Source organism: Equus caballus, chromosome 1 (assembly GCF_041296265.1).
Source record: "Equus caballus isolate H_3958 breed thoroughbred chromosome 1, TB-T2T, whole genome shotgun sequence".
NCBI classification, from domain to species: domain Eukaryota; kingdom Metazoa; phylum Chordata; class Mammalia; order Perissodactyla; family Equidae; genus Equus; species Equus caballus.
This window is the reverse complement of record NC_091684.1, coordinates 153,044,289-153,056,524: the sequence shown is the minus strand read 5'-3', so window position 1 is coordinate 153,056,524 and position 12,236 is coordinate 153,044,289. Positions and strand designations below refer to the sequence as shown.

Below are 12,236 nucleotides of genomic sequence, written 5' to 3'. Positions count from 1 at the left end.
CAGTCATCAGTGTTTTTTAAAAGCTGTTTAGCCAGGGTTAAGAACCACTCTCTAGGCCTTTGAGAGAACTGGGATGCACCCCAGTTCTAGGATCTTGTGAACATTTGTGTTCACCTAGTGACTCCACCAGAAACGTATTTCTTATTTTTTTAATTGAGATGTAATTGACATATAGCATTACATTAATTTCAAGTGTACCATATAATGATTCGAGGTTTGTATATGTTGCAAAATGATCACCACAGTAAGTGTAGTGAACATCCATCACCTCACATAGTTACACATTTTTGTCTCTTGTGATGAGAGCTTTTAAGATCTACTATCTGAGCAACTTTCAAATATACAATACAGTATTATTCACTATTGTTACAATGCTGTACATTACATCCCCAGGAGATATTTATTTTGTAACTGGAAGTTTGTACCTTTTGACCAACTTTACCCATTTCACTCACCCCTCACCCTTGGCCTCTGGCAACCACCAATCTGTTCTCTGTATCTATGAGTTCATTTTTTTAATCTATATTCCACATATAAGTGAGATCATCTGGTATTTGTCTTTCTCTGTCTAACTTATTTCACTTAGCATAATGCCCTCAAACTCGATCCATGTTGTCACAAATGGCAAGATTTCCTTCTTTTTGTGGCTGAATGATATTCTATTGTATATATATATACCAATCTTCTTTATCCATTCGTCCATCAATAGACAGGTTGTTTCCATGTCTTGGCTATTGTGAATAGTGCTGCTACGGACATGGGGGTGCAGATATCTTTTCAAGTTAGTGTTTTCATTTCCTTTGGATAAATACCCAGAAGTGGAATTGTTGGATCATATAGTAGTTCCATTTTTAATTTTTGAGGAACCTCCATATGCTTTTCCATAGTGGCTGTACCAATTTACATTCCCACTAACAGTGCACAGGGGTTTTCTTTTCTGCACATCCTCACCGACACTTATTATTTCTTGTGTTTTGGATAATAGTCATTCTAACACGTGTGAGGTGATATCTCACTGTGGTTTTGATTTGCATTTCCCTGATGATTAGGGATGTTGAGTACCTTTTCATGTGCCTGTTGGCCATCTGTATATCTTCTTTGGGAAAATGTCTGTTCAGATCCTTTGCCCATTTTTTAATTGGATTGTTTGTTTTTTCAGTCTTGAGTTAGAGGAGTTCTTTATATATTTTGTATATTAACCGCTCATCAGATATATAATTGGTATTTCTAATTTTTAAGCCAGATCACATAGCAGTCTCTTTTCCCTCTCATTCATTTTATTGCCTGGGGTCTCCAGACAATTTCTTTGCCTTTTTCGTGCTTGAGCAGTCAGCCTTCCAGATGACCACCAGTATGCAAAATTCCAGGAAGAAGCAGCGAATACTGAACCTCCACTGGCTTGAGCAGTCACTGCTGTCAGTATGCCTCTAGCAGCCCATCCCGCCTGGCCATGAAACAGCCACACCGGGGCTCCCAAGCAACCTGTGTCCCCAGGGACTGACCAGCAGAGGACAGAGGGCTGTAATCCGTGTGCATAAGACATCTGGCTCTCGAGCTCAAATTGCATCACCATCACATACTAGCTAAGTGACCCTGAGCAAGTCACTTTATGTTCCTTCGACCTCAATTTCACCATCTGTAAAACAGAGATAAAAGAGAAAATATAGAGCCCAGTGCCTGGCCCAAACTCAGTGTTTTAAGGGAAAAGGAGTGTTGAAAGGTTTAAATTAAATACTTATGAAAAAACCCTTAGAGGATATAGCCTAATGCCTATCATATAAGAGCCCTGAATAATTGTTAGCTGTAATAATTATTGTCATGCCATTCCTTATATTCTGGCCTGATCATAAGGCGTTCCTGAGTCCAAAGAACCTCTCTGATAATGACAGCCAAGCTACACTTTACAGGTCTCTGCTCTGTGCTCCACACCTGAGCTGTCTAATACAGTAGCCACTAGCTACACATGACGATTTAAATTGAAATTATGTCAATAAAGTTTGTAATTCAGCTCTTCAGTTGAACTAGCCACATTGCAAGTACTCAGTAGCCACATATATTTAGTGATTACCATGTTGAGCAGTACACATATAGAACATTTCCACCATCACAGAAAATTCTAGTGGGCAGCTCCACTACAGACCAAGAATCTATTTCCTACCCCGCTCTGGACCTGCTGTGGAGAGGGTCAGTCTTCTCTAGTTAGCTTCAGTCCAACCTGTAGTAGCTCAAACCTTAGAGACCCAGGCTAAATGCAGTTCAAAACAAGAGAGGGCAGAAAGCTGAGTTGAGGCATGGTGCAAGCTATCTGCGTTGTTACTGTTGATCCTCAAAGATGAATTGAAAGGAAGTTTTTGTTTTAAACCAAACCTGAGGACCTTAGAAGCTGGTGCTGTATATAACGAGATCTTTGCTTCTCATCCAAGATTGCCATGTTTTATTGTCAGTTTTTCTACTTTAAACAAAACCATAGTTTTCAAAAAACTAAAAAAAAGAAAAAGGAAGATGTCCCTTCAACTGATGCGGAAAGCAGCATTGGCTACCACCCCCAGATTTTCTACATTCTTGCAAATAGACGAGATCTACATTTGTCGACCGTGAATGCTACTTGGTTTTTAATGGTTGTCTGCTACTATCAAAGCGTATGATTGGTTAATTTGTGATATAGACCTGAATACAAATTTGAAATGGACACAGCAATAATGGCTAGTAATTACATCTAAATACTGTCATATTTACATTTTCTGTCAATAGAGAAAATAATATACTTATTGCTCTTACTGAATTACATGAATTTAAATTCTTACGCCATTGAATTATAGTATATATGAAATATGATGGAGTTTTAATAACTTTATAGCCATGGACATGAAATAATTATACTACTGATCCTTAAGTACATTGGAGAATGTGTCCCTGGAAATGGGAGACATCTAACAGTGGCATATTAAGGTTATACAAGATTTTTAAAACCCACTTGTGATTTGTCCACCAAAAATATGTGTGAGAATGGTCATAGCTTTAGTTTTAATAGTCCAAAACTGGAAACAATCCAAATGCTCCTTAACAGGAGAAGAGATAAATAAATTGTAGTATATCCATGCAAGGAAAATTGCATAGGAACAAAAAATAAACCACTGAAACAAATACCAGTATGGATGGATGAATATCACAGACGTTATGTTGAGCAAAAGAAGCAGATACAGAGGCATCTATTTATTTCATTTATTTGAAGTTTAAGACATTGATGGTGATAAAAGTCACAATAATGGTTAATTTGACAGAAAGGGGTAAGAAGCGACATTTTAAGGTAATGAAAACGTTTCATATCGTCATGTGGGTTGTAGCTACATGGGTGTATGCATATGTAAAAACTCATCAAGCTGTACACTTAGGATATGTGTACTTTGTATCCTTTATGTGTGCAATACCACAATAAAAAAGAAAAAATTGTGAAAGAATGTGTGTTCAAAATGATATGTTTTAATTTTTCTAGAAAATCATAAATTATGAACTGATTAAATATGATGTGGAGAAAGATGAACCTGTCCGAGATGCAAATGGATATTGCATCAAAGTTCCCAAAGGTACAGTGGATTTGTGTTCAGTGAACCTGTGCCTTGCTTACCTTCACCAAGTGATTATTAAGAACTAATATGTCATTGCTAAAATGAACAGTATGGCAAAATTTATCAGAGTGGGAAGAAAAGGGGTTTATGTTTGTACTCTCAGAAACAGTTACAGAAATTCCCAAAGGTACTAATTTACCACTACATGTAACATAATTATAGTTTGAAACCTAGCTTCACAACTTCTTGATTATGAGATAAGCATTTTGTAGGAAGAGATATGTAATTATGATTGTAAAAACTATAGTTAGTTTTAGGGAGTCTTTACCTTTCAGCTTAAACTACTGTGCATTTGTCTAATTAAGTGTGTACATCATTATTCACTAAAAGATTAGCCTTAAAAAATCACAAATGTGTGGCCATATAGAATAATGTACTGTGTGTGGCACATACCTGTGTGTCTATGATGTATGTGGATGGACGGGTACATGTGCATGGAAAACAACACTTCCTGCAGTCAGCTTGTGGCCAGTAGGTTGTATGGCATTCATTTTAAGAAAAGGTTAATAATAAAATGTGCCTACTGCTAGCACATAAGTTAACAATTCCCATCCGTCTGTCTTAGGTGAAGTTGGACTCCTGATTGGCAGAATTACACAACTGGCACCATTTAGCGGCTATGCTGGAGGAAAGGCTCAGACAGAGAAGAAAAAACTGAGAGATGTCTTTAAGAAAGGAGACGTCTATTTCAACACTGGAGATCTCTTAATGATTGACCAAGAAAATTTCATCCACTTCCACGACAGAGTTGGAGATACATTCCGGTTAGTTTCTCTGAATTATTGAGCCAAAAACAAACACAAGCACAAGCACTGGGTTGAGCAAAACCAGATGAAAATAGGACAGAAAACCTGCTTCTGATTTTTGGAAGCTAAATAGCTTCATCTGTCCAATTCCTCTCGTTTCTCCTCAGTTGGTACTGGTCATTCTTGGGACAGCCAGGGAGTTTTCACACTGTTTCCAATCATGGGGCTTTTCTTCAGATAAAATCAAATGCATATTAACGTGGTGCTGATATTGTTGAAGAGGAGGTGAAGGGTTCCAAGCCCCCAGCTGCTCCCCTCCCTCCCACTCTCCATCCTCAACCAAGTGGTTTCCCACAAAACCCCCAGGTCGGCACAATGAAGTTTGAAAGTCATTGTAACGGACCATGAAATTAATTCCCAACAGGAATATGATCCTCCAGCCTCAGGACGCTTTGGTTTAATCAGCTTCCTTCCTGTGTTAACTCACTGAGCCCAGACCCTGTGTCTGCTTGTTCACCCCCAAGCTCCTAGCACGGTGCCTGATGCACATAATTACTTTTTGCATGAGTGAATGAGGAAGGGATGGAAGTTATCTGGCTGTAGTAGAAAGAGCATGGATATGAATGAGGACAACTGAGCTCCCAGGCTCCCCTCTATCCCTGACCAGCAGCGTTATCAAAGTAGGTGATCTTTCTCAACCTCAGTTCCTTTACCCATGAAATGAGGATCCCCACGATCCTCAGGATTCCTTCCATCTCTAGTATCCCATGACTCAGGATCCATACTGTTATTTTATGCCAGCTTCATGTTACTAAAAAGATACTTCTGGGAGATATAAAGAGTTTTTAAATGTAAGACAAATTTTACCTCTTTATTAAGTGGGGAACTAGCACCTGGTTGGTATTAACATTATAGTCTCCCTGCAAATAAAGTATATTTTCTTTCTTATTAAAAGCTTTCTCAGGGACCAGCCCAGTGGCATAATGGTTAAGTTCACACATTCTGCTTCAGCGACCCAGGGTTTGCCAGTTCGAATCCCGGGTGTGGACATGGCACCACTTGTCAAGCCATGCTGTGGCAGGCGTCCCACATATAAAGTAGAGGAAGATGGGCACAGATGTTAGCTCAGGGCCAGTCTTCCTCAGCAAAAAGAGGAGGATTGGCAGCAGATGTTAGCTCAGGGCTAATCTTCCTGGAAAAAAAAAAAAGCTTTCTCATTGCCATGAGACCCTGAAATACAAGCATGAAATTCTATTAAACAGAAGCTCACTTAGTGAATTAAATAGCAGCCAAAGTTAGTGAATGAGAAAAGTGAGGGACCTAAATCCAGCAGAAAGTCATTGAGATCTATTTTTGATTTCTAGTGCCTTTCTTAGGCCAAGCCTGTGTTTTAAAAGAACATTCATTCTGTGTATCTTGTTTCACATGGCAAAATTGAAATTCCACGTTTTATTGTTTAGGTCTACGCCTTTTGTCTTTTATTCCTCAAGCAGGATGCCTCTCCTAAAACTAAGTTGGAGACTGTGGGGCCCCAGGGAAGAAAGACAAATGCAGTGACACCGCAGAGTTCTGGAGAAAACACCTGCTCTCTGTCGTTGCAACCTGGGCCAGAGACCATCAGTGACCTCTGCTAACCTTGCATTTTCTTCTAGGTGGAAAGGGGAAAACGTGGCCACCACTGAAGTCGCTGACATAATAGGACTGGTTGATTTTGTCCAAGAAGCGAATGTTTATGGAGTACCTGTGCCAGGTATACACAAGATAATATAAACCTGTGCCTAAACCCATGCAGTAACTGAACGTGATTTTAACCCCAGGGCAAAGTTTGTCATCTCTTTCTCCTGCTGGCTGTAGGATCAAATGACTCATTCAGCCACCTGGGAGTAAAGGCCTACGTCTGTTTCTCTTCCATTATAAATCAGCCAAGTCAGTGTATCTGAACCGGGCCTTCCTCTGTGGGTCAGCTCCCCAGCTGCTCTTGGATTCTCAGGGAAGCCAGATCTCTCCGAGATGCAGGGTCCCATGCTGCATTTGGCACACCTCGAGAAAAGATGCATCATGCTGGAGAGCTGGGAAATGGTATCTTGGTCTCTAAGTGGAGAGATGCAAATAAGAGCAAGTGCAGTTGCTAGGAGAAAAAATTGAGAAGGAGCTGATTTTGTCCAGACTCCTCTTTTAAACAGGTTCCTGACCCCAGCCCACCCCACTGAGTTTCCAAATCATCACACGGAGTGGTATCACCAAGCCCTTCATCTGCAGATCTCCTCTGCCGGCAGAGCGGGGAGTGACACGGTCTGACTTTGGGTCCTGGCTCCAACACCTGCTGGCTATTTGACTTCAGGCAAATCACTAAAATTAGGATCACTTCAGCCCTGCAGTTAAGCTTGTCAAGAAAATTAATTCATTTTATTTTTCTATTTTTTATTTATTTAAAGATTGGCACCTGAGCTAACATCTCTTGCCAATCTTCTTTTTTTGTTTTTGTTTTTCTTTTTCTTCTTCTTCTTCTCCCCAAAGTCCCCCAGGACATAGTTGTATAATCTAGTTGTGGGTGCCTCTGGTTGTGCTGTGTGGGACACCGCTTCAGCATGGCCTGATGAGCAGTGCCATGTCCACCCCCAGGATCAGAACTGGCGAAACCCTGGGCCGCCAAAGTGGAGCAAGTTAACACTAGGCCACAGGCCCAGCCTCTAATTCATTTTAACTATGTAAATACTAAACATGTATTTATCAAATATATACATGAAGGTTGGCATGAAAAGAAATCATTTTAATTCTAGATGTTAGAGCCCCAGCATGGCTTGACAAGTGGTGTGTAGGTCCGCACCCAGGATTCAGACTGGGGAACCCCAGGCCGCCAAAGCAGAACGTGCGAACTTAACCACTGCACCACCGGGCTGGCCCTTCATGTCTTTTCTTTTAATTCCCAAGTGAGGCTAATGACCAGTAAAGTGTGGGAGCCACTGCTAATAGAACAAGGAAGAGGAGGTGAGAAGTTTTCAAATGTTTGGAACAAGGACCAGGTGTGTTCATGTTGCTCCAGCAAACTGAACAAAAGCCATGGATTGAAATGACCAGGAGCAAGTTTTAGCCTGAGAATTTGACTATAACCAGAGGGACCAACAATAGAATGCGCTGTCTTCTAAAGTAGGGAACACCCTACCAACTGGGGCCTGTAAAGAGGCTGGATGTCCACCTAGGATCCTACGAGAATTCTTGCAGCAGTGAAAGATTAGAGATGAACTCTAAAGTATCTCCCAGCTTTCAGATTCTGTGATTCTCAATGCCACAAGTGCTGCTGGCTGATCTCCCACACGCAGAGACCAGCCCCATTCCAGCCTAGAAATGCGGCAGGTCTATCTAGGCTAAGGCGTCAGTCCAGAAGGGTGATTCTCAGTATCAGAGGGCTGAGCAAGGCCTCCACAGATCTCAGCTTTGGACCAGGAGGGTACTTCTAGGTTTGGGCCTCAAATGGGGTTGACTTTTTCTAGGTGTCATACCAGAACTGCCCAATAACTCTCTAGAACTTTCTATTCTCAATAGAACTTTCTGCAATGATGAAAATATTCTATATTTGCAGTGTCCAATATAGCAGCCAATATCCTCCACATGGCTACTGAGCACTTGAAATGTGGCTAGTGCAACTAAGCAATTGTTTTTTTGGTTTTACTTAATTATAGTTAATTTTAATAGCCACATGTGACCAGTGGCTCCCATATTGGACAGTGCAGCTCTAGAGAACCCCTGGCCAGAACTGCTGTAGACTGGAACCTTCCCCCTGGAACTGAACTAGCTCCAAACCAACCTCTGGGGATACGGGCAGAGAGCTGAGACCCAACAGGCCCATCTGTCTCCCAGATGGGCATTGCCTCTGCTAGAGCAAGAAGCAAGAAGCCAGTCGACACTGAAGATTTCTGTTGCGTCAGCCTCTGCCTTAGTTCTAAAAGGAGCTTTTTGGAGATAGATTGAGACAGGTGCCTTTGAGAGAGCTTCCAGGGACCCCTAGATAAAAAGGGTCCGATGCCCTGCCTTCTTTCCTCAGATAAGAGACAAATCATATAAGGGTGTGTTTCCTTTCTTTTCATTTTCCCTCTTGTTTTTTGCCTTCTTTAGAGCCATAGATAAACACACAATCACCATGGGAGAGATTTCGAAAGCTGGGGCCCAGGTGACAAAGGGTGGCTCCTTCCTCCTCTCTGATTACAGCTAAGTAGTTCAGGGAAGTGGACCTGGACTCCCACTGGGTCTGCTCGATCAGGTAGAAGATATATTAATGCCTATTTACCACAGTCCTCACAAGAAAACAATGGTAATTGTTCTAAACACCTCTCCACTTACGGCCCTGCCTGATGGGGAAGAAAGAGCCATTAGGACGCGTTTTCTCTGTAGGGAACACAGCCTCTTGGGACTAGAGGGCATCGACGGGAGGACACAAAACAGCTCACCCTTGCACCTTGCCTTCACCCTCCTGTCCCGCAGCTTGTCTGAAATGCAGAGAGGCAAAGCTATTAGGAACCTTGATTAAATAAGTAAGTCTCAAAGGTGGTGTTTGTGCCTGGAAGTGCAACAGACTTGGCATTGCAACCTAAAGAACAACCTGAGCTCTGTTATTCCTGACGGTGGAGCAAGGACTTTTCACTGGAATCCAAAACAAAAAGTTCGTCAGCCACTGGTTCAACCTGTTTCTCACTTGGGTCTTTTCATCTAGGCTGTTAAGAAGGATGACGGTTACAAGCACAGGCTCTAGAGCCAGTCTGTCTCAATTCAATTTCTGACACTGCCTCGTATTTGCTGCATGAACTTGAGCAAGTCTCTTAATGTCTTCAAGCCTCAGTTTCTTCATCTGCAAAATGGAGATAACATTTGTACCTCTTCATAAGGTTGTTATAAGAGTTAAATGAGATAGTCCATAAAACACACTTAGGAGAGGGCCTGGCATATAATAAAGATTCAGTCACTATAGAGCTATTATTATTATTATTATATTCACTTTAGAATAACTTCAACATATATTGGAAAAAAAATTCCAACTATCCTAAAGAAACCCTGCTATAATGTTGTCTCTGTCCATTCTTCTTTGAACTAGCAAAGCATCATGAATAAAATAAATAGCTATAACACATCTAATTTTTTCTCACTTTATTTCTAGGTCACGAAGGTCGAATTGGCATGGCCTCGATCAAACTAAAGGAAGACCGTGAATTTGATGGAAAGAAATTCTTTAAGCATGTTGTCGATTACCTGCCCAGTTATGCAAGGCCCAGGTTTCTAAGAATACAGGTGAGACCTCTGGTTATCAAGTTCAATTATCTTCTCTCGGAGACACCTGTCTCTTAAGGAACACCTCCCTTTCTACCATGGCGACCACATTGGCCAAATTTTCATTACCCTTTCCAGGAAGCTCAATAAGGAAGCAGACATATCGGAAAATATAGCTAGCAGGAACCAATCATAACCCCTTTCTCTCTAAAATGACAGGCCAGTTCATTTGGCAGTCGTATTAGTGAATAACTCACAAAGTCTGTGTTTGAGGAGGTATGATAGACAGGTAAGCTAGAAATGCTCCACCCTCTTATTTGTTGTTTCTGCTTTTAAAGAATGGAAAAATCCACTGAAGTCCTACACCTTTCCATGGTGTGAAATTTAATTGGGCATCATTAGCCAGTTGGAACTACCAAAGGATTAACTATCGCTGCCAGAGGGATTTTTTTTCCTTACGTTAACCCCTTACTTAGTTTTGCACTCTCACTTTTGGACTTGAGCTCTGTGAGCTCTTTGAGTCTCCTGGAGCTGAAGACTTGAGGATGGAATGTTAGGGTACCAGATATAGCTGAGCTTATAGAGTTATTTCTATTGATGTTCATAAAGCACCTACGTTTGCTTTACAAGGAGGTGGCTGAGAGATGTAAAAATTGAAATTTCTGCAGATCATCCCCTATTAATTGAATAAAAAACAAATCTAATGGACAAATCTAAAAAAAAACAAGTCTAACAGACAAACTGGCTGAAAAAACAGAGTTGTCTGGTGTAGATGACCCCTAGCCCACCCCACCATTAATCAGGATAGTCCAGTAACACCTGAAGCTCACCAAGCAAGACTCCTCTGTGCCACATTCCACTGTCGGCAGCTCCCCTCTCCCCACAGGTGATCTTAAAGTTTTAAGGGAATGGAAAATACCTCCACAAAGGACCGCCTGAAAACAGGATGCATCAGTATTATACAAAACTCACTTTCACAGCTCTCAAATGAGCCAGATGCCAACGGGTTGCCAGTCCCCCTGCTCCACCCTTTCCCCTTGCCCTGCACCCTACTCTGTTTGCAAAACACTACAGCAATGTGGATCGTTCGATGTTTTTCAGGACACCATTGAGGTCACGGGAACTTTTAAACACCGCAAAATGACCCTCGTGGAGGAGGGCTTTAACCCTGCCGTCATCAAAGATGCCTTGTATTTCTTGGAAGACAAAGCAGAAATGTATGTGCCTTTGACTGAGGACATTTACAATGCCATATATGGTAACACTCTGAAACTCTGACTATTCCCAGGAGGATAACTCATACTATTTCCAGAAAGAAACTGACTGGCCCTAGTACAGCCACTTAATGTAATCTAACTTTAATTTGACTGAAGATTATGAGGTGCTATTTTTTTGATGTGTACTGATAAGGAGAGACTTATTTTAGTTACACCTGAACCTTTGCAAGTGAAAAGATTTAGAGAACTGTTTTCCCATTGCACCTACTGTTTGTGTTTGCAAACTAAGCTTGTTAGAAGGAGGGCAATATTTTTTTTTAAATCGTAATAAAATAGATGAACACCGATGTATGAGATGGCACTCTCTCTTTCTTGACTATATTCTAAATGCAATCCCTGAGCCTGACTGCCTCATTGCTAACTTTCCACAGGTGCCCCACCCAGAATGATAATGGCATTCTAGATAAAAAATGGCAAGGAGTTGGGAGGTGAGGGGGTTGGGTCACCATGAGCAACCCAATGGAAGTCCAGCTCCAGTGTAAGGCCAGCTCTCCCCACCTAATAGCATCCTGGCCACTATCTACAAGCATCATTATCCAACAAGTGATAATGCCACCCATGGTCTTTGAAGGAACCTAAGTCTACAGCAACAGAGTTCTGTGCATAAAAGGTGTTCAGTAAGTATGTTTGAGCTACATCAAGGGCTGCAAACTCAAGTGTCTTCAGGATTCACATTGGTAATGTGGATGAGAGAAGCAGGTCACAAATGAATGTGGCAAACCTGGGGACAGCCACTACTCCGCTTCAGTCAGCTGATTATTGTCACAAGGCTGTACAGCTCAGGTACTTCCAGGATCTTCTGATAATTTAGAAAACAGAAATCTAGTATGTGACTCTCCCAGTTTTTTAAATGTAAAATCTCAAAATTTGTGTACCGGAGAAGTCCCAGATCTCCAGTTAGCACCCATAGTCCCGCATGCTCCTCAGACCTGAGGTGGTTCCACTCCACCGCCAGTCTCCTGCCAGAGAGCCTGGTCAAGGACGCCAGGCCCTCCCGTGACACAGGAAGGTTTGTGAATTTTGAGGAGCTCTTCCAGACTGGCTCTTTCTCCTCACACTCAGCTGCCTCCTTTCCTGAGTAGAACTCCTTAACCCCTGCATGTGCACACACAGCGTTCCAGGAGCAGGTCTTTGGTGGCGGCACTCAGGACAACATGTTCCTAACTAGAGCTTGTCCAGGGCCCCAGGAGCATCATGGTCACAAAGTCCACATCCAGAAAGTGTGACCCACGTTCGCCCCGGCCTCCCTAAAAGAGGTGGAGTTTCTTTTCCTAGAGGACATCCTCAGATGACCGGGAGCTGGCAAGGAGCCCCAATTCTCCCCCAGC

At 41.9% G+C, this 12,236-nt stretch overlaps 1 protein-coding gene across 1 annotated transcript in view; it reads left to right on the top strand.

Moving 5' to 3' along the window:
* Positions 1–11,202, top strand: part of SLC27A2 (solute carrier family 27 member 2) — a 46,485-nt gene extending 35,283 nt beyond the window's left edge. Inside the window, exons 6-10 of the mRNA XM_001502007.5 lie at positions 3,494–3,584; positions 4,192–4,390; positions 6,025–6,122; positions 9,522–9,652; positions 10,733–11,202. Coding sequence (XP_001502057.1) covers positions 3,494–3,584; positions 4,192–4,390; positions 6,025–6,122; positions 9,522–9,652; positions 10,733–10,909 — 696 coding nt within the window. The 3' untranslated portion in view covers positions 10,910–11,202. The remainder of the gene's footprint in view (positions 1–3,493; positions 3,585–4,191; positions 4,391–6,024; positions 6,123–9,521; positions 9,653–10,732) is intronic.
* Positions 11,203–12,236: the final 1,034 nt, after the last annotated feature.